The sequence below is a fragment of the Strigops habroptila genome, chromosome 3 (assembly GCF_004027225.2).
Source record: "Strigops habroptila isolate Jane chromosome 3, bStrHab1.2.pri, whole genome shotgun sequence".
NCBI classification, from domain to species: domain Eukaryota; kingdom Metazoa; phylum Chordata; class Aves; order Psittaciformes; family Psittacidae; genus Strigops; species Strigops habroptila.
Window position 1 is genome coordinate 31,243,484 of NC_044279.2, and position 23,169 is coordinate 31,266,652.

The 23,169-nt window shown below is 38.2% G+C and overlaps 1 protein-coding gene and 1 long non-coding RNA gene across 3 annotated transcripts in view; both read right to left on the reverse strand.

Moving 5' to 3' along the window:
* The window catches only part of YAF2 (YY1 associated factor 2), a 33,507-nt gene that overhangs the window by 8,707 nt on the left and 1,631 nt on the right, over positions 1-23,169 (reverse strand). For both annotated transcript variants that reach the window (XR_003990458.1, XM_030478686.1), the window contains exon 3: positions 2,404-2,556. Coding sequence is in view for 1 of the 2 variants with exons in the window: in XM_030478686.1 (XP_030334546.1) it covers positions 2,404-2,556 (153 nt within the window). In the remaining variant the exon portion in view is untranslated. The remainder of the gene's footprint in view (positions 1-2,403; positions 2,557-23,169) is intronic.
* Positions 18,098-20,552, reverse strand: LOC115604979. Its single transcript, XR_003990459.1, has 2 exons — positions 20,362-20,552; positions 18,098-18,704 (listed from the first exon to the last, which is right to left on the reverse strand). It is a non-coding gene; the product is annotated as an uncharacterized LOC115604979 (long non-coding RNA).

The window sequence follows — 23,169 nt, forward strand, 5'->3', positions numbered from 1 at the left end:
TAAAAGTTGACCTTATGAATAACTGTGGAGCAACATGGACATGTTTGTTGCACATGTGAAGTTTTCTAAAGGCTTCTAAAATGAAGCCTGTCTTTATTATGGCTATAGAAAGTTAAAATTTTGATCCAGGGAAGCATCCATGTCTGCAGCAGCCTTACGCAACAATTCTAAGTAGAGAATGATGTTCTGTAATGAAGATATTGGTATTTGATTTTTGAATTCAACAGCACAGACAGTGTTAACTTGCAGCATTACGTAATTTCAAAACTTCACTAGGACTGCTAATGTATTATTTGAACTGGACTCTGTGTTCACAGTACAACTCTGGTATATCCTGGCATATGATGTGATTTAAATTATGCATAGAGCTGAGTGCTACACTCAGTGTTGATAGGCTAAGTCTCTTCATCTAATCTCTCAATTGTTTGATTTTCACAACAAAAAGGACCAAAGAACACTTTGACTTATATTCTGCCATCATATTTTTGCTAGTGACAAGCATAAAGTACTTCCAATTTATCACTTTCCTTTGACTACCATGAAAAACTGTCAGACAGCTGAATTTATACAAGCTGTTATGTAATAGCGTAGCTTTATGCATTGACCTGATTCAAGTTGCAATAAAATAAATGACATCACATGTTAGCAGGTGTGCTAACAGCAAAGCCCTAACCTTTATCCTATCATCTGACTTTGTCTGAAGTAGAATTGGTTCCCATTCACTTCAGCTGAACCGCCTCATGCCTTTCCTCCACTAGAATAGAGGCACACTTTCACATCTTGTTCCCCTGGGGCTGAAGTAGCACAACTGAAGAATTCAAGAGAAAACTGAAAATCTGCTGCTCTGTAATATGGGAAAGGAGAGAAAAACTCAGCATTATCAACCTGTGTAAGTGCTATGCCTGGAGCTTATTAATCATCTCGAGTACGCATGCAGATTTTTATGGTCCTTTCCAGCAATGATGTACAAGTTTTAAGGCAAAGAGAATAGAATACCCTTTTCCCAGAGGATACAGAAGAAATCTGCTTAAACTAATCAAGCATTCCTAACTCTCTATCCTACCTAGCGAATCAATTCTGTGAAAAACCAAACCGTTTGAAGCATTAAAAACGTAGTTTAGTTATTTCAAATAGCAATTCTTAATGCAAATCTCAATACTGGCATTTCAGTCCAAGATTTTTTAGTTATTTGTTAAACATTCTCCCTCTTTCCCTACCTCACCTCTGCATTTTTAATGTGCTATTGCAATTCAACCATCAATACTTCAGTTTATAACATTTAACTAAATTAATTCTCACTATGTTAACTTCAAATACTTCATAACTGGAGTACTTCAGCTGCATGAGGTAAGCTAGTAAATTTAGTATTGAAGGAAAAAAAAAAAAGAAAAGGAAGGAACATCTCGGTGTCCTTAATCCTAACTATGACTTTCTTAATGACTGTTCTCTCTTGACTCTCAATCTCTTCCAGGTTCTCATCCTGATGATCCTATTTCAGGCACAAGAGAAGCAGCTGCTACTTCTCTGCATAACTAATCCAAACTATCTTCCTTGACTGGACTACTTTGGAGTGCCTCCAAAAAATGAAAATAACAAAAAAACAAAAAAACAAAAACAAAACAAAAAAAAAAATCAATAGTTCCTCCCACATTTGATTAGACTACATGTCTCTCACACTTCTCAACTCTTTTTGGCACAGCACTCTTGCCACAATAGCTTTATGCTTACACTATAATGATTTAGGGGTTAAACTTGCTGCTTTTGCGTTGCAGTTCGCACCCTCCTTCCACCTGGTCAGGATAAGGCTTTTACAACGGCTTGTCTGTACTGTAATATTTTATGTTTTCACTTCTAAGAGTCCAAGGTTTCCTTCAGCATCCCAGATGTAACAGAGGTTTTTATCACTAGGTAATATACATGCCTTCTCCTGTCACACTGATTTATACCCTAGTTCAGCCCTTCAAAGTTTATTCCAGATCTGCAAGGATAGCAATAACCACATTACCACTCTCCTGTCTGTCACTGGTTCACTTTCCCCCTTATTATTTTACATAAAAACTAGTCCCTCCTGTCCCCTCTCTTTTCCATGATTAGTATCTTTCATTTGACTATCTACAGTTTCAGATGGTGTGAGAAATACATCCGTAACCATTAATGAAAATACCCAAGTCTTTCTCTCTATATTCAGCTGGTCTCCATCTTCTGGTTAAAATTACAAACTGCAGGTTTTCTTTGCGTTTAGTAGGCATTCTAATCCAATGAAACTTCACACACAAATATTTAACCTTATTCTTGAAAGAGTTTGCCACAGCACTTACAAAGCAGTAAAACCTCAGAACATTTTCTCATTTTCTTTTCTAAATTGTGTTTTACCAATACTGCAAAAGTTTCTAAAATTTTTACCTGGTTTTCTTATGACTGTTCTTTTTGCTTGTTGTTTCCTTTTCACTTTTTTCCTTTTCTACTTTGTCTTTTTTCTCTTTCTTTGATTGTGTAGGGGGCACGAACTGCTGAGGAACCTGTTGTGCAACCAGCTGAGAGACAGGTCGAGGTTTCCTGTGTGCACATATATATATAGACACTCATAATGCTTAGATTTTACAAGTCTCAAACTCTTTACACTTCAGTTATTAAGATTAACAATCACTATGAAAAGACATACTGCTAAAACTGATCTTGCTGCTAACACTTCATTAAAACAGCATATCAATTTAAACCATTACAGCCTTTTGTTTCACTTGCATAATCAACAAATGAGATTTAATTTTTTTTTTTAATGATTTAGAGACAAGATTTTGCAATGTGCCCTCCTCTCCCAGTTGTCATATCCGGGCAGAGACTTACACAAAGTGAACTCCAAAAGATGAAGCTTCCAGAGGGAATACTTTGCCACCCACTCCTGGCCCCCTCAAATGATGAAGGGGTCTGTTTTGAGTGTACCCCAATACAGAAGTACACAATCCATACCGCAAAAAAAGGAAAAAGCTGAACTTTCAGGTATCAGAGCTAAAGCCCCTGTTGGCCTTACAGAGTAAAACTCCAGTGTTTTCCGCTCAAACAAATCCACTGAAAGCAATGGCAAATCCTGTTGTGTATCATTTTTAACAAGCTGTTCATGGGTAAAAAATACACTGCCCTAATATTAGTAGGATGGAGCTATCAGAACATACATACTTTAAAAGCTGGAAACAGAAACTTCTAACCACATTCTACCAGTGTGCATAGTGGAGGTTTCATTTCCAAGTTTTGATCCGAACTAAAAACCAGGGTAGGAAGAGGAGCAGCGGGCAAAAGAATTTCAACAGTTTATTATTTTTACATTTTCTGAAATATTATTTTGAAATGGCTTCATTTTGTATTGGAATACAGGGATTTTAATTTGAAATGAAACATTTTACTCTTCCCAATGCAAGTGAATTTATTTATTTTGAGATCTCGGAATTAAGACATTTCAAGTCATAACATATACAAAGGAAGATTCTGTGGTTCTATTGAGACTTTGAAGATGCAAATTTCTTCTCCAAAAGAGTGCTTACCCTGCCAAGCTCTTGGGTTTTGTTAGCTGGGTTGTGTTGTTGGGTTTTTTAAATAGAAAAAGCACAAATTGTATGCACTGTGATAATCTGAAAATACAAACCAGTTACTAAAGCAACAGAAGGCATTAGCTCTTACACATATTTATTTATCTCGACCCACACGATCGCGCTACCAGCACTTCTTGCTCAGGTGAAGTGAAGAGTAAAATAAAAAAAAGCAGAAAAATCAAGGCAACTCCCATTAGCAAGTTATATTTTCAGTAATGATTGCAATAGTTCATGCTACAGAGTGAAAGCCAAGTCACAAGAATCCATAAAGTGTGGGAAAGGTGGTTAATATAAACCAGATGAGATTACATGAGTCTTCAGAGCAAGTTTTTAATGAATTAAAGTAAAAATAAAGACTATTGAAAATGTCAACACAGTAGAACTTTAGGTTAAAACCTAGACTACCATGTAACACTCATAACCAGTTCATAGTTACCATTAACTAACCCCATGCTAACTCATGGAGAGATGAAGATTAGCAACAGGTCACTTAGTGAAAACTATCCAGCTGGCAAATACATGACTACACGCTTTTCATGAGACCATTGCAACCAAGACCTTGGAAAACACACAGTACAGAGAGTCCAGAATCACTGAAATGTCTCAATGGACTACAATTGTTTACATTACATTGCTCCAGGACATAGGGATGTGGGGAGTTAATATTTCTGGTGATGGCCAAGTGACAATCCTGACATTACTACGTAGTGACCTGAGAGAATGATCTGACAAGTTAGACAGCAGTGAACTTCTCAACATAGACATAATTATTGCTCAGGACTATGGACAACACTATGATCATGTAAACTTGCTAAAAAGGTCTAGAGAGAGGAAAACAAATTCTTAGCCAATTATTTTAGGAGTTCTCAATTTGCAACAATTTCAATTCCTGAGGGCAAACTAGATAACTTCTATTAGAGTACAGCTAGGAAATTAAGCTTACAACTAAGTCCTAGGTTTAGAACTACTTTTTCTAGTGCCATTAACCAAATGACAAAAAAGATCTTTACCATAAGGAACAGAAGTCAGTTAAGACAAAGAAAACCCACAGAGAAATCACATTTGGGAGGATGCACTAAAAATTAATATAGAGTTTCTATGTGGTTTTGCTGTGACAAAGAATTTCACTCAAATATTGTATTCCTCGCAATTAAACATCCACCTTTTTGTTGTCAATTATTTCTACAGCTGTCTATCAGTGGTATCTGTGTTCTACAATTTCTTACCCACTTTGTCACTTCCAGATTGCTTAAATGAGGCATTCGATGGTTTTATCTTAAAAATTTGAGGAAAAAAAAAAAATACAATTCACATCCCTGAACACTGATAGTGTCTTTCAAGCATTCCTTATCACCTCCCTTGCCCAGGCACTCAAGAGGGGCTACTGAACTGCAAGCAACGGCTTTGCAAGCCATACAGGCTTCAGGAGATAACTTTACCACTCATGAAGCTTTAACCTGATAGAATTGTTCATGATTTAGCAGGAGCTGAATCATGTCATTCAAGCATGAAGGAATTCATGGAGAGAAAGCTTTCTCTCAGAGAAGATAAATGGAAGAAAAACTATTCCTGCAACAGGAAATTGATCTTGATGATTTGCCAACATATGACATTTTAAATTATTGGTTTTCAAAACGAGTTAAAGACTCCTTGTAATAGGCTGCTGCAGATTAAGTAGATAGAGACAATGTTAACACTGCCTTTTACTTCATCAATATGTTTATAGTAATTTGCTTTTTGAGCATACTCAAGAGCACTTCGTTAGAAAGAAGCTCTATAAACTTCTGCATTACAATTACGAGAATTTTTGCCTCTATCACTGGGAATGACTTTACAACTGAAGAATCTAGAACTAGAGGCAGAAATGTTCATAAATGCAATACATATTGCTTAGCCCCTCAAAACTTTGCATTTTTTTCTAATAATTTCACTTCAGTCATTTTAAGTGGAACAGTGGTAAAGAGATTATATGCTATTACAAAAGGTAAGAGCTATCAACTCTTTCCAGCAGAGGTGAACTTTATAGTTTAGTCCCTAAGCACTGCAGCTGTACCAACAAACGGATTTACTGAGCTTCCAAGAGATCACTGAAATCACAACTCCAAAAATTATGCCTCTCCTTATCTATCACTTAGTTTTCCTTTACAGCCAGTGTTGCCTTTCTTCTACGTTAAGATCAGCCATATGTCTACCTACATTTCTATTCCAACCTCACCCATTATGGTTTTATTAATTATTTAACTCCAATGCTGCTTTCAAGGTCCTGCACACAAATACTCCGACACTTCATAATCTCCTTTGAAAAATAAGGAAAACTTACATTTTTGCTTTTTTAAAAAGCCAACAGACAGTAATACAAACATTCAAGGATACAGTTTTTGCCTTCTCTGCAATTTCCATTAATGCTAAATGACAAGGATGTCATCATTTTAACTCTATTCTTCTTGTTGCTGGATGTGACTACTTTTTATTTTACAGGATTTCATCTGGTTTAGAGAGTATATTTACAGAAGCTGCAGAGACTTGTCTATTCAGATTTTGTGTGAAGAAACTCATTCAACACTGATGCTTTCAAAAGAAGCAAATATTTAATACTGAGAAGGATGGACTAGTTTTCACTGTTGGCATTATTTAAAAAAAAGCAGCATTTACATGCTTAGAGATGAACAATCCTCATTCGAGACGAAATGCAGTGCACTAGACCAAATGATATCTGGAACTTTTGCCCCAAGTCATTTCCCTCTCCCAGAGCTCAGCACAGTACCTTCCTGCTCATAAGTCATTTTGGACATCTCACAGCAGTACATGATTCCTTAACTTCCCTCACCTAGCATTCACCAATAGTCTAAGTAAAAAGAATTCTGACCAATTTGATATGGTGAAATAACTTGGTCTCATTACACTAAGCAGAAAAAGATCTATGTACAATACTAATAATCAACGTATGCAGCAGAAGCACAGGAAGCTCTCAGTAGCCCGAGCTGTGCATCAAACACGCAGACGACCAAACTGGCTTAATGCTGAGGCATCTTGGGGTCTGTCTGAGTTTAATTTATTCAGAGCACAACTACATTTGCACAGTGCTGCTTTTACAGCCATCACGAGTCCATGAAGCAGCGCGAGCTCAAATTCTGACAGACCTGAGCTACTTATCTGTCAAACCAGCTCTTGGGTCCATCTGCTATAGTCTGAAAACAGAGAGCATGATGTGGGCAATTGTTAGTTTTCCATGAACCAACCCCAAATCTACCTACATCTCAAGTGAGTCCTGCGTCAGCACGATGCACCCCTGTGTGCCGGGTCAGGAGAAGATTCATCTGTTTGGTGCTACATATCCTGAACACACAGAGCCAACCAAGTAAGACTGCCAAGCAGTACACAGTGCAGCCAAGCTAATAAGACTGCTGAGAAGCACAGCACAGAGACATCAACAGTCCAACAGCACAGCCAACAGCTTAGCTTTGATTCGATGTGAGCCACGTTGCAGCTGGACTGGTCCACACAGAACCAGTACCCATATCCTCTCTGCAGCCACATACCTCAGAACATAACCTATGCTGTTCTGCATGGAAAAACATGCCATAATTAAATCCAAGTGCTGAATACATACACGTTTTCAACCTGTTGTGGGAAAAATGTATTGTCATCTATAGCACATGATTTGCAGAGTCCAGATATTCTGAAGAAGAAGAGACATACTCAAAGGCACACTCTTGAAGCTAAATCTCTTCTGCTTTTTGTATTTATTACTGTAGAAGTATTAAAATTACAGTTTCTCAATCTTAACAGAACATGTCTAAATTAAGGAAATGCTGTCACCTCAGCTTTCAATCAAGCTGAAAAATATTCTTCAACAGATAACCTGGATCCAGAATAGTATCTGTCAAGCAGAGCTTCTATTCCAATATGATCCTTCCCTTCCCTCTTCTCAAGTCCATCCACCTCCTGGTTCCAATTCAGACAAGAAGCCCTTGCCGGAGGCTTATCCTGTCTGCAGTGGCAAATCATCCATTTTGTAAAGAAAGTGCCACCTGCAACATACGTAAAAACTTTTAGAATACCACATGTTAAGTCAGATATTTAAGCCTGCTATTGAGCTCTGATCACTTTACTTGCCACACTTCCTCCGATGACTAGAGCAATATTCTAGTTCAGTTTTACTTACCTATCTTAGCTGATAAAATTCTGTTTTCAAATTCCTCTTACTCCCTGGTTTCCTACAAAATTACACACATCTTGCCACATCCTAGAAATCAGGAAGAAATTGCCTGTGAAACACTATTCCTACAGAAGGATGTAATGTCGTAGCTGCCCAATACGGTATTGATCTGTTTTGGTTTCTCTTCCAGATACTAAGAAGCTGCCTTTTGAATGACAGAAGGATTCAATGAAACAGATAACATGTTCATACTATGAAAAAGAACAGGTAACTATTATGTACCAGGACTCATTTATTCATCAAAACAGTTTGAGCTTTCAGGCTGAACAGCAACATGTTATCTTCTACCATATTTTCATTCTCAGCTCCTGAGCAAAACAAACTCTGCGGCATTTCTTCAAAATTCTTCACTTGCTTTTATGTAGAATCTCTACACAGTATCCCATACATTCCATAATTTCAACTTCGCACACAAATTGTCCTTTCTTCCATTGTAAAAGATTGTCACTTCTTAAAAAAACAAAACAAACCCAAACAGGTTTCAGAAACTAAAACAGGTTTTATTCAAAGGCACCCCTTATCCTTAAGCAGTACCATTTATCTAAATTTCTCTTCCCTGCAGGGAGATACTGACCTTTTGTTCAAGACAGCAGATTTATCCCTCAAAAAAAAGAGAGGTTAGAAATATCTGGAACAGAAACCTCACTGATTTTGTCTTGCCCTTGGTCACAGAATCCTTTCCTCAAAAGCGAAAATCCACGTTATTCTTCAAATACAAAGTATTCTTCCCTTTCAGGTGATTCAGAGGACAGAATAAATGCTTTTAAGTTAACGGAAGTTCCCAAATCTTCACTTCTTGTTGCTTTAAGGCCCTCACTGCACAAGACCCAAGTAGTAAGCCTAGGATGTTAGAATCATAGAATCATAGAATCGTAAGGGTTGGAAAGGACCTTAAGATCATCTAGTTCCAACCCCCCTGCCATGGGCAGGGACACCTTGCCCTAAACCATGTGGCTCAAGGCTCTGTCCAACCTGGCCTTGAACACCGCCAGGGATGGAGCATCCACAACCTCCCTGGGCAACCCATTCCAGTGCTTCACCACCCTCACTGCAAAGAACTTCTTCCTTATATCTAATCTAAACTTCCCCTGTTTAAGTTTGAACCCATTACCTCTTGTCCTACCACTACAGTCCCTAAGGAAGAGTCCCTCCCCAGCATCCTTGTAGACCCCCTTCAGATACTGGAAGGCTGCTATGAGGTCACCACGCAGCCTTCTCTTCTCCAGGCTGAACAGCCCCAACTTTCTCAGCCTGTCTTCATCCGGGAGGTGCTCCAGCCCTCTTATCATCCTTGTGGCCCTCCTCTGGACTCGCTCCAACAGTTCCATGTCCTTTTTATGTTGAGGACACCAGAACTGTACGCAGTACTCCAAGTGGGGTCTCACAAGAGCAGAGTAGAGGGGCAGGATCACCTCCTTCGACCTGCTGGTCACGCTTCTTTTGATGCAGCCCAGGATACGGTTGGCTTTCTGGGCTGCCAGCGCACACTGCCGGCTCATGTTAAGCTTCTCGTCAACCAACACCCCCAAGTCCTTTTCTGCAGGGCTGCTCTGAATCTCTTCTCTGCCCAGCCTGTAGCAGTGCCTGGGGTTGCCCCGACCCAGGTGTAGGACCTTGCACTTGGCTTGGTTAAACTTCATAAGGTTGGCATCGGCCCACCTCACAAGCGTGTCAAGGTCCCTCTGGATGGCATCCCTTCCCTCCAGCGTATCAACCGAACCACACAGCTTGGTGTTGTCAGCAAACTTGCTGAGGGCGCACTCAATCCCACTGTCCATGTCACCGACAAAGATGTTGAACAGGACCGGTCAACAACACCGATCCCTGAGGGACACCACTCGTTACAGGTTTCCAACTGGACATCGAGCCATTTACCACAACTCTTTGCGTGCGGCCATCGAGCCAGCTTTTTTTTGATGTTTTTGAACATCAGCTTCATTCACACTTCTGCAACCTCTTCTGTCCCACCACCAAGGCATGGCAGAACTCATTCCGCCAGTAATCTAGTCAGACAGTGCCCTGAATTTCACTCTTCAGGGTGTTTCAAGAATTACCAAAATTGTGACTCCCAAAAGGCCGTACAAACAGTACCTAACCCATTTATACAACTCATCTTTGGTCAAATTTGTGAAGAACTTTGTGGGATATAAAAAAAAAAAAAAAAAAAAAAATCTTTTGCCCTTCCAAACTCCACACACCGCCTTTTTTTATGATGCCTCTTCAGGAAAGTCTTGGCGTTTGTTCCAAAAGCTGCATTATAAACACAGGTTATGCTGATGCACTACTGATTAAACCCAGAATGCTTGTCACAGTTCTAACTAAGGTGGTAGAAACTCTAAAATCAAAGGCAGGTTTCTCAATTAAGTATCTTCAGGCAAAGCCTAAGAGAAGAAGCTCAGTCAGCTTGTAGGAAAAAATACCTAGAAACAGTCACCACACATCAGAGAAAATCAGTCAGCTCCTCAAACCACTGCAAGTTTTCCTGTATCCCACCTTCTTCTTCATTTACTACTTACAAAGGACAATGGCTTAAAAAGCAACTTTCCCCAAATCACTTGACAGTCACAAAGAAATATGACTACTAGAGTACTGTCATGACAATGCCTCCAGTTTCTGCCTGATTAATACCCTTTTGATTTTTAATTCTATCTTCAAAGAAATAAGGTTAGGTTTAACGAAGCCCTAATAAAAATCCTGTTTTGCTGATGTTTGTATCGTCTTTCAAAACTCTAAACGGAATACAGTTAAGCACATTAGAATCTTGTTGAGAACAAAGTTGAATCATTCAAATCCTACTCAGTTCTTTCATTATTAGACTGGATCATTTCCCAGTACAAATGTACAGGCTTTAAATATCTTACAATTTATTTGAAGATCATTTTCCACTCACATCTATCCTAAGTATTAATGTCTCAAGAAGCTAATAGAAATCTGATATCCACAGTAATACTCTAATCTCCATTTTTCTAGCTCATGGTCATTACTGAAATCTCAAGAAAAACTTATCTTTGCATACTTTCTACTTCATCATTATATTCTTGCTAGTCCCTACTTACATCTCCGTCACCACATTCCTCATTTCTCCAGCTACTAAGGTCCACATTCTCAAATACAACACAGTAATTAGAGCTATTAGCTTAAAACCAAAAAGGTTGTTCCTATTCTCCAAAGCAAGCAGATGTATAGAGGGAGTCAGCTGGAAAGATGCATGATCTTACAATAAACAGCTTCTTAAACAAACAGACAAAAAAAAAGGATATGAAGAAGTTGTTTTAAGTAGAAGATTTTCTAAGTGAAAGACTACTCTTGTAACACATTATTAGGAGAATATCTTCACTTGGGTATGAATGTTTCGAGCCATTCTTATGGTATTTATGTCAGTAACTTTTACAGGGTACAGCTATAGTTAAATATTGCAGCAACATTTTATATGATACACTTCCTGCGTGTTTTCAAAAAGACATTAATTATGCAAAGTTCTAACTGTAACTGTTATACAGCTTAGACAGCTTTTTACTCTGAAGATCACAGGACAGGTTACAACCAGCAGCTTTGGAATGTGACTTTTCCATGATGGACTGATGATACAAATTTAGATGCCAGAAGGTCTAAATGGCTCCAGAATGAAATATATATATACACACACACACTATATTTCAAATTCAGTTTCTGTAAGAACACAATACCTTAAAGTAGAAGTTACTAAGAAGTAAACGAACTTTCCTCCCATCCACTAGTCACTTCTTTTTAAAAGTTATATCCCTCTCCCCACCCTTATATACTGATAACAAGTTACTTAACAAATACCAAGTAATTAACATTCCCTCTTCCTCAGGCATGTTTTCTCTCTTTTTCAGAAGTCTTTCTGCAAATCAGGTTACAATGACGCTAATGATTTTTGCATCTATACCTCTTCAGAGTTTCTTTTCCCTCCCATTGTAACTGGTTTTAATAATAGCAAATGTAAGCAACTTCGCCTAGTCAGAGAGAAAACTTAAATATACACACAGCTACCCACGTCTTCCTTGTTTTGAGCTGCTCTTTGCCTGCAAAGAGCTTAACTTCAAAGAGATTGCCTAGTTGGGTTTTTTTAAAGACTAGGAATCCATGAAAAATGTTGAAGGCCAAGGCCTGTATTTATATGGACATTGCAATGGTGTTGACAGCTTTAAATAAAATAAATGGAACCAAATTTCTTTTAGCATGGTCATCTTGTTATCATGGCTTACAAATGCACAGGTGAAGTATTTCCTAAGAGTCAAGAAATTGTTACTTAATTTCTTTATAATATAGAAAGAAGTCAATAGAAGAGAGACACATGCACTGTCCACACATAATGATGCAGCCAGCCAACAGTCAATTTGACACATAGTGAAGGACAGAATCTCACTAAACTTCAAGGAAGAAGGAAAACGTTTAAGTCTTACATTTTAGGCCATTCATTTCAGGCTATGCACAAATCTGTATTGTTAAGGTGTAAGTACATGCAATCTGGCTATACAGAAACCAAGACAAAAAATTCCCTATTTTTACCCTATCCATTTCCGTATCTTTTTTACTGATGTCTCTTCACGCCTCAAGAAGCAAATGATATGTTCAAGCGGTAGTTTGACCGTAAACACTTAAAGTGTGAAATATTTTTCAGACTTGAATAGCGGAGGACTATTTTTGTGAAATGCAAAATACTCATTCCCAAATAATTAGAGAGAATTGTCACAAAACACACAACAGCTTTTAACATATCCTTCCACATATTTGCAGATTAGTAGCTACAATGTTTTGAGACTTTATTTTCTTCCATCAGGCAATTTTTCAACTAATAGCTTTTTTTCCCTAGATTTCATACATAAGAAAAATCTACTATTTTAATCACATTCATCTTTTAATGGAGTATCATACCTATTCCACAACTCTTTGTGTGGCACCTTGTGCAACAAGAGCTTCTAGGTGCTGCCAAAATACTGAGGAAACAGTATTCCAGAACAAAGAACACTGCTTTTTCAACTTCACTAAAAACCCAGCACAAACATTTGTTCCATTACCATTGCTGATTTTTACGAACAAGCACAACCAGACCACAACTTACCTCCTAACACCAAAGAAAGATGACAAAAAGGAGAGGGGGGGAGGTTAATTTCTGCATAAGCAAATCAGTAATCTTATTTAAAGCAAATGGGAAATTGTCAGGAACGCTGTGTATACTAAAGTAGTACTGCAAACACTGTGCCCAATTAGATCTTGCAAACCGTGGTCTACACGGAAGTTATCAGGTCATGTAATGACGCCACTCCTGATTTTTAGCAGTTGAAGTCGCATTATGAAAAGCAAAGAATATTTCGTATTACCCATTCTTGTAATGCAAGTACAGTGATTGCTAGCAATTAAATTAAATCACTAGCAGGAGCAGCAGCCTTTGGATTCTGACACAGATCAGCTCACCCTCCCTCAGTCATCAGTACTCCATTAAGCTATTCATAGAATAAAAACTATCAGATTAAACTATGTTTAGCTTGCCGTGTCACATGAATATGCTCACACTAATCACCACACAAAGCCATCTTGTGAGAAACTAGTCTTTATTTCTACATTGAAGCAGTTCATGATTAAATGCATCTTCAACACTGATAATTTACGTTCTTATCCAAATTTAGTTTTCCTCATTACCATCCCTTCTGTCATATCCTAGAATGTTAACAGTGTATTACACTGCCTCCACAAATAATACAACTGAATAATTATGACAGTGCAAACAGTGGAGTTAGTGGTCTGTATGGGAAAACATAACATAGATCCATATGCATATTGCAAAGTAACAATGCAATTCCTACATCTTCTATGTATATCTGTATTCTAACTTTCAGCCAGTGTTTTCATATTCCTAGCTGGTTTAAAGCATGAATCATTTACTTGGAATTCATCCATTCAGTGCATTTCTAGCAATTCTGTCTTTCAATAAAAGCTGATTCAATTAGAACAGACTTACAAAACCCATATGGTTTTATCAGTCACTGTATAAATGTGCAGAAAACTACCCCTTGAGGCAGTGTCCCTATTTAATCATTCCCTTAAAGGGAATGCCCTATTTTCCAGATGACATTTAACAGATGAGGTCTTCAGGTCTCCTGAAGACAAGTGGTACACTGCACAACAGTCTGCCCTGAGAAGAAATATCCATACCAGAACCTTTATAAAGCCCAAATTCATCTTCACAAATAGTTTTTTAAGCAGCCATCAAATGTTGCATTTCCAACAACCAGTCTTAAGGATTCAACCTCTTACACACTGTTGTTAGAAACTCTTCTCCATATGCCACAAACTGTGGTTCACCAATGCCCAGCATAAGTGACAGCTATATTAAAAATACCCTGTTTGAGAAACATATGGGTATCAACCAATTTATGTTTCCTAGATAACAATGTGCTATATACAGGCAGGGGTCAGGAAGCTCAATTTCCTTAACATCATCCCCTGAGGAGGCAGCATTTGGACGTCTGCAGAGAAGGCAGTGGTTACAGTGTTTTTTATCCCTAGATCCTTGGGATTCATGGGGAAGTGACCTCTCCCAACTTCCAATCGCACAGATTGGATCCTCCAGGCTGCTGCTCTGTCCCCTCCCTGTAGAAACTGTGATGCTTCTTGTATCTATGCAAAAACACACACGCAAAACATGAGGTTCATGCTGAGGCAGCAGCACAGTTACCACTGCACAAAATGAGGTGAATACTTGGCACAGCTAGTTTTGGGACCAAGCAGGAAGGAGCTTGCTTCTAACCCATCTTATTTGTTCTGCACTTCTGTGTGATCTTCCCAGAAGGCTGCAGCATTCTAGAACCTTCTTCCATTCAGTCAGTCCCATGAAGATGTCCTCCTTAAGTAGGGGAAAACACTACACACTGCCTAAAAAAACAAGTCTCCATAATGCTCCTCAGAACAGATGTGTATTAGAAAAAGATGCCACAATTGTGAGCCTTGACCTTTTCTTTTTCCCTTCTTACTCAATTAGAGAATTTGAGCTTACAACCCTCATCACAGAATTCAATGATGTCTGTAAGAAACAACTTTCCTTTTCCTGAGCATGTCAAAGCAACTTTTTTTTTCAGCTTTTAGGAACTCTATTTTTAAAGTAAATTTTAAACCCCCCACTCATTCACATGTTTTTTTCTACCAAGCACTGTCATTTGACTTGTGCAGTTCAGATAAAGTATATTCAAGGATTACGGAAAAGTTTGAAGTCCCAAAGTTCTGGTAAGTTAGAACAGGAAAATTTTCAATTGTTCATTTCCTCTCCACCCCCCAACTCTTAAGAAAACAAGAAAAGACTTGTAGCAGACGTCAAGGTTGTATCTTGTAGTCTTCAATCTGACTTCTGATGGAAAGTTTGCCAGCTGAAAGCCTACCAACAACATTCTGCAGTTGAACTCTCCAAGTTCAAGCCTGCTCTACATCAACGTACCACATACCAGTGGAATGCACATCACAGAGAACAGACAATCCTCAGGATCTCTCTGTCCTACTTAAACTAGGATAAGCTATTGCATGAAAGCATTAAAAATGATCACTTAATATTTTGTTCCACTAGTCTACTTTGAAAATATTTTGTAGCTGACTGTATCAGCTAACAAGACATCATTTGATACTCTGAGAAACTTTTCTGCAAAGCATACTATCCTAACCTTTCAAGATGAAACGTACAGACACTATCACAGGAATAGGCACAGTAGGCTGTCACAACAGTAAAGGAAAGATTGTTATAAAAAGTTATAGGACAGAAAATGCAACTTCTCATCACTCTGCAGGCGATAAAAGAGCTTTCTTCTTATCAGCTAGACTTCTCTTTAAACATACTTAATCTAATTGTAGGTGTTTATTCAAATCTCAGTAGCTTTTAGTCTAGGACAGCTAACAAATTTTCCCTAGAATGAGCAAGAATACCACTGGTGGCACTAAAAACAAAGATGACATTTCCACTAAAGAAAAAAAGCTAAACACATTGAAACATGCGCTACTTACGCCCCAAAGGAAAGTACTTGAACATGGAAATAGAAAGATATCCATTATCAAACATGGAGAGAAAGCAAATACCAGATGGCATAAAGGCTTCTTTGCTTCAGTCATCACAGAGAAGTTTAACACCATATAACCAAATTAAGGGGATACAAGTACAAATTAGAATAAGAAACAGACCAGGCTACTGAATGTTATATATTTGACAGTCAACAGCGTCTAAAGAAATTCACCCCAAGAAACAAATTGTTTAGAGAACAGGAAGAAGGAAGAATGTCATCAAGTACTGCAGAAGAGGGAGAAAAAGAAAAGGTAAAAAGGCAATCCCAAAATGGTATATAGGATTTCAGGAAGGAGAAGATGAGTCGGCCTAACTGAAATTTCAGGAAGATACTAGAACGACATTATTTAACAATTGGGAGCATTAAAGGATAAAGCCAATTGGCTTGACACAGTCTAGCTTCTCTCTCGAATGGACCAACTGTCCTAGTGACTAGGAGAAAAGCAATACACTTCCCAAGTCTTGACTTGCAATGAAATCAGAAACACATTCTCCTACTCAAGCTAGACTCTGACTGGGACAAAGTTGTGCAGAATGAAGTTCAAAATTACACTTTGTTTGTTCGGTTTTAATAGTTCTCAACCACCAGCTGTAGATGTAGGACAGCATTTATAGTGAAGTTCTATTTAATATCCTTAATTGTGTTTTGGACAAAAGAATAAGGAATGGAATAAGCAAACAGCACCAAGCTGAAAGGTGGTGAGAACTATCTGCCAAAATCATCCTGACTTAACAAGGCTCAAAAATCAAAACAATGAAATCCAAGGAAGACAGCATAAAGCACCACAGGCCCCACAGTTGCATACAAAAAACCCTGCTTAAGTAACAATGGAACATAAAAGGACACCAGACTGTACTGAATCGAGTAGATCGCGACGCACAGAGAAGCCAACATCATGATACTATTGCACAAGAGGAAAAGCCTCATTCAGGGAAGAACCAACACCAGACATCATAAGTTAGCAGAATTCTGGAAAGCCACAGTCTCACTAAACCTTACACTGGCAATGACTCAGCTGTAGGTATGTCCTCATTCTGGGCCACTACTGTAAAAAACGTGTCAACTGAAGAGTGAAGAATAAAGAATTGTGATATAAACTGAAGAAAAATGCCACCCATAAGAAAAGGCTGCTGAAATTTCGTTTCCTTAAGAAAGACTTAGAGAAAATGGGTGAACATGGAAACCTTAACCCAGCAACCAAAGAACTACAAATATAGTGGGTAATTCACTGGGGATAGGGGGAGTATAAATCAACTTATCTTACTGAACACAGAAGTTGGATATCTGGAAAAACATCAAGGGTAAAAAAAGCACCATAAATAAGCTATATAAAGGGGTTACAGTCTCCTTCACTGGAGACTTCTTAGAACAAAGATTATGTTAGAAGCTGCCCAGGTTTACTGATTCTCTTTCAGTATGAGAAAGGGTCTAGCTCACTGGAAGACCTTTTTCATCCTGAGTTCCTAGGGCAACATGGATAAGCTAAATAAGCCATGTTAGCCTTCTTAGAACCATCCCTATAAAGAACTCAGATGTATTCAGAGCTTTTACTACTTTAGTAACTGTGGAAAACAAATGCTCACCCGTTTTGCTTGGCTTTGCTACAATTCAGTTGAACAAAACATTCTTAACTCACAGAACCTATCTCTGTCCCTGCAGTGCCTGTTAACAAAGTTGGCCTTCCAGAGAGCATATCTCTTAAACCTATGTTCAGATCCAAGATCTTGGAAAAAGAGAGCTAAGAAGCTTTTCTTCCTGTTCAGCAGCTTTGATATCATTAGTTATCATAGGAAGGGAACAGAAAAAGTTTATAGAAAGCAACAGGTTTCTGGTTTTTTTAACTACATAAGGTATATACCCACAGGACAATGACGGCTACCTAAATTTCTAGCCAAAGATGACTGCTGATACAACTACTATTTTCAATATGATGCAAAAAGAAACAACTAAACTAGGTTTAAATCAACCATCAAAGTTGGATGAGACAGACCCTGATGGGTCTTAGATCAGTATCAAATGAAATACTGTTCGTTTGGAAGTTACAGAAAAACCCCAAACAAACCTCAAACCAAAAATACCAAGCTCCAGCTTAAAAAGAAAAGCAGCACATTTTTTCATGAGCTGTTTAGAAAAATGGATTAAAGTATCTGTCAGGTTCAAAACTACATAGATTTAACAACAATTGAATTAAACTTAAACAAACAAACCACCACAAACCAAACCAAAACCAAACTTCTAAAATATAAGCTTTATTTTCCTCTGATTGGCTGCTCGCTTCATTCTCTATTGCCCATACAGGCTACACGTACAAACAGCATCAAAAGAGCCACCCCAATCAGTAAAAATCACTTTGTTGTTTTAGACAGAAAAAACCTCATTCAAGTTGGTGTACAAAATTCCTAAGTTTCACTATATTTTTCAGAGAAAATAATTTCTAAAGAAATTCCTAAATAATTCCAATGGATACTTCTAAAAACTCTTTTTAAAACGAAGACTAGAAGCCCAGAATGACTAGATTTCCTGACTGCTATCTGCAGAGCAAAAGAGAATTATTTATTCATTATTCTCTTCATAATTTAATATTTAAGCTAAAACATAAAACTTGTCATACAGAGCTTGGTAAAATATGGATTATATATGACTTTTCCACTCACTTCATTCCTGCAAATATTTCCTTCTCCAAACTACCACAAGTAAGGAACAGCTCTTCAGTCTGTTAAGCTTGATTCAGTCATGTATCTGTAAAATCAGCATGACGGGCGGTTCTTCCTCTTTCTCTCCTTCACAACCTTCCCCCTGACACACGCGTGCGCATGTGCGCACACAGGCTGCATACTGGAAGGCAGAAGAGAGAGTCCTTAACAAGCTGTTGTAAAACAGACATGTTAAACCAGATATACAAGATAAGCACCAACTCCCTGTCCCAAGCAGCACTGCATTTCAACAGAAATACAAATACCACATTTGGTTAAATGTAACTGATTTGTGCTTATAAACATCCAGATGGTACATGACTAAACAAATTGCACATGTTTTCTGAAGAAAAATGACCTTGATATCCAAGTTAAAAAATTAAACATTTTATTTATGCTTCTCAAAGCATAAAACAAACTCATGACAGTTTCAAGTAGAGACCTGTATCTCATGTATTTAGGAGACTGTCAGACATGCTTACAAAATACATGCACATATTGAATGGCCACACTCTCAGGCACAATCAAGGAGCACAGACCAAATATCAAGCAAACGTACAAAGATGGCATCCTAGTTCCTTATACCTCAGACTCTTCTGTCTGGTGTGATTTAAACTTGGCTTTTCATACCTCAGGCTGGGAGAAAAGGAACAATTCAGTAATGGAGATCAATAGAGCACAGGGCACAGAAGCCATGCCCCATTCGGCTGGTTATGGGTGTCTACTTCAGCAGTACAGGATGTTAAGAGGTATGGATCCCGAATCCACAGAAATTCATCCTGACTTGAGATGGCTTTCTTATTCTGGCTACAAATTTCAGGAGCTATTTTATGTAAATGATATTACATACAGCAGCTCACCCAACACGTGTATCAGAAGAATGCCTAAAACAAACAAAAAAAAAACCCCAAACGCAAAAACAACTTCACAGAAGCCACTTTTACCTGGTTTATCTCCTTATTCTGCGTCCTCCTTTCCCCCCCCCAACACCAAAAGGAAAATACTTTGGGCTTGAATAGTGTGCACTGAGTCTCATAGATTTATAGGTAAGATCAAGTTTTTACTGAATTCAAAGCAAGCTATAAAAGTAGTTCTAAAAATTAAAATTCAGTAAAACCATAAAAAGGATAAAGTAGCTACAACCCTGTACAACAAACCTGCTCCAATTATTAGCTAAGAGAATACAACTAGTGAAAATATCCTTTGGAATTCTGCCCTTTTTCCTAATTTAAAAGTCACAGAATGTTATCAACTCTGAAAAGGGGAAATTGAGCACATATTCCTGGTCCTCTTTTTTCCTTTATTTCCATAGCTGAGTATCATGCCAAGCATTTCAAAATTTAGGAAGCTGATTTGCAGTTCCTCCTGTAGCTCCTTACTACACTCCCCTAAATGCTCATTCTTCACACTGGAAGGATGGAAAAGCGCAGCATGGAATAAAGAATGGCATCCTGCAACTAGAGACCAGACCATAATACACATGCACCAAAACCACATCAAGAAAAGCAAAGCAATAGGTAATTTTAAATCTGGATGCTGGCACTAACTGAATAACAACAGCATTAATATGATCTGAGGAAGATGGAGCAAAGAGGTGATGGAGCACTAACACAGCCTCCTAGAAGACAGGAGAGAGCAACAAGCATACATCCCTTTAGAGAGAATGCTAGTCCTTTTGCTACTTCTTCCCATCACCACTGAACTCCTAATCTTCAGCTTTACAACACATTTAAGTTACAATTTCTAACCCATTAGCTGGCAAGAAAACAAAACAAACCAAACCCCAACCAAACACCTACTGAAGGACAGACAAGCTGGGAGCAAATGCTGCAGTGAGGTCTGTCCAGGGATCCAGCCCAGCTCTTGAAGATCAACCAGTACTGGTGTACTCCTGGTTCAGATAACATCATGAAGAGAAGGAAAGAAAAGAGGAGAAATGGTAGTGTGCCCATGGAGGCAACTTTCTTTTGGCAAAGCAGTAATTGTGAGAGTCAGACCAAATTCAGCAACCCCACTATAACCTTCCCAGGAGCCAAACAGTTCTCTTTCAGACTTTCAGCATAATATCATTGCCACGATTGCTTTTATAGAGACACCGGTGTGGGCTTTTTCAGAGTTGTAGCAATCACTTTACTCTTCTGTACAACATGAGGGACAGAGGAGGAATCACGATTTTCAAGTGTTTATGTCTCAGCAAAACTTAAACAATTTCATGGGGCAAGGAAATCAAACCACTTATTTAGCCTAAGGACTCTTCCTCTTGCCAAACTTCAACGGCCTTTGCAAACAATAGAGCTTCTCAAAGAGATCATACAATTTCTTTATAATGGAAACTATTAGGCAACCTAAATATAGAGTTCATTACCAGTTTGCTCTATAACACAGTATGTTAGGGTTCTATTCAGCATTCCTTACGCATGCTTCTAATGAACTTCAGCAGGAGATTTGTCCAAGTAAGGAATGATTATTACAACCCTAGGTTCCTTACATTTATACATCTTTCATCTAGAAGGATTTCACAATGTTTTAAAGGTCACATGTAGAAAATTACTATATTCAGCACAGTCTCCTATCAAGAGGTACACAGTAATTTCTCAGTACCCAAGCAACAATATAGAACGATTTAGGTGAGAAAGTAAATAAGAAAGCCATGTCTACAGGGAGAATTTAGATCCTCAGTAACATTACCAAATTAAAGTCTGGCAACGGTTCTACAGCAAAAGGTACAGGGATTTCCAGCTGGCAGATAGGATCTTAGTGTTACATTCGACTCATGGCACATCTAACTGGCACCACGCTGGGGCACTCCTTTAGTACTAACACACAGAAAAGAGTGCCTCCCACCTTGAGAATCACTTTCACCGCTTCCTGCGGCATCCAGGATTTCTCTTGGACATCTCTCACCCAGGAACAGCCCAGTTTAAACATTCAAGGTGGTACTGCCATGGACAAAGTTAATTAACACCATGATCCTATCTGCTTTGAAAATTCAGCTGTCTAGAAGTATATTAAAAGATAATCAAGAAGTCATAAGAATTATTTCCACTAATCTTAACAATTCCACCGGTTGTTAAAGATCATAATCCATGTCTAGCCTCTAGCATAAAAGATAATTCTTTCACAGAGAAGAAATTATTCAACAGTGAAAATGCCCACAAGCCCTACCCCACACCTGACAATATTTCTGTTGTTAATTTACATGACTTGTATGTATATAAAAAAAGACAACTGTTTTAATCAACTTTGCACTTAATTTCCAGGGGCCTTCAAAACCACTAAACTTGACTATGATTGCCTGTTTTTCCATCTGCAAATCTGGTCATATTTAGTGAATTTTAACACACAGAAGCAGACAAACCATCCACCACAAAGAACACTCTGAACTAAAGAAACCCCAGTACTTTTACAGTGTCTTACAGACAAAGCTCTCACCAGTAAAAAAACACAGTAGAAATTTTGAAGAACCACTGCACACTAAGAACTGTGCTGAAGCACCAACTTAATCTAACATTAAGCTTCAAAATAGAAGACTTAAAATTAAAAAAAAAAAAAAAAAAAAAATCACAGTGTCATCAAAACACCCTAACATTGTTATTCTGACCAACACTGATGGAAAACATGTTGTCGTACAGGCAATACCAGCAAATGTTTTAACAAGGCCCCAGTTTGGTCCCTTGGACTCCAGCTCCTTAGGGAAAAGAAAAAAAATCTACCCAAATGGCCTTTTGTGTCTCTCTGGCACCCTAATGATTCCCTCCACAGACACAAAGGTCTGCTTACCAGCTCAAATCTGATTTCTGAACCGGGGCCTAAGACTGCCTGGCCTAAAACCTCAACCTGTAGTTATCTCGTTCCATGTGTCCATCCTGGGCTCCACAAACATGTGAAAATGCAACCCACTTAAACCTTAGAGGAAAAAGAAACCCATAAACCTATTCAGCTACACAGTTTCAGAATTCAGGTAGAGAAATAAAAATCAGTGTATCAGCTAAAGGTCTGCCTACCAGACCGCTGTGGGGGACAAAGTGGAAACAAAAAAGCAAAACCAAACAAACAGACATTTTGTTGCTAAAGTATTAAAAAATTATGAAATATCCAAGACAGAAAAAAGAAGGCAATGATAACATTGCCCTCTTAGGACTGTTTATTTTTTCCACAATTTTTTGTTGGCTTGTTTGGTTTTGTTTTGGGTTTTTTGTTTGCTTGTTTGTTGGGTTTTTTTAAGTTTCACTGTTTTTATCCAACTGAGTTTCCAATGCAGCAAAACATGATTTTCAACTGACTGGAGGTTACAGAGGCTTTATTCGTGCTGGTTTAAAGATTTTGCATTCATTATGTCAGCAGCATTATTTTGCTGAGCATTAACCAATCTGCACACATCTGTGATACAAACATAGTACCATTGTTATAACTGGAAATCACGCTACACATGACAGATGCAACTCCTCTCAGCACGTTTACCTCACCGAGTTCCTTAGTTTAAAAAATAAGTAACAAGATTAAAAAAAAAAATCAACTAGCATTCAAAACCTGAAGTTACGACAAGTCCTTTCAACATTCATTCCGGTTTTCAGAAATCTAGGAAATCAAGTCTAGAAATCAAGATG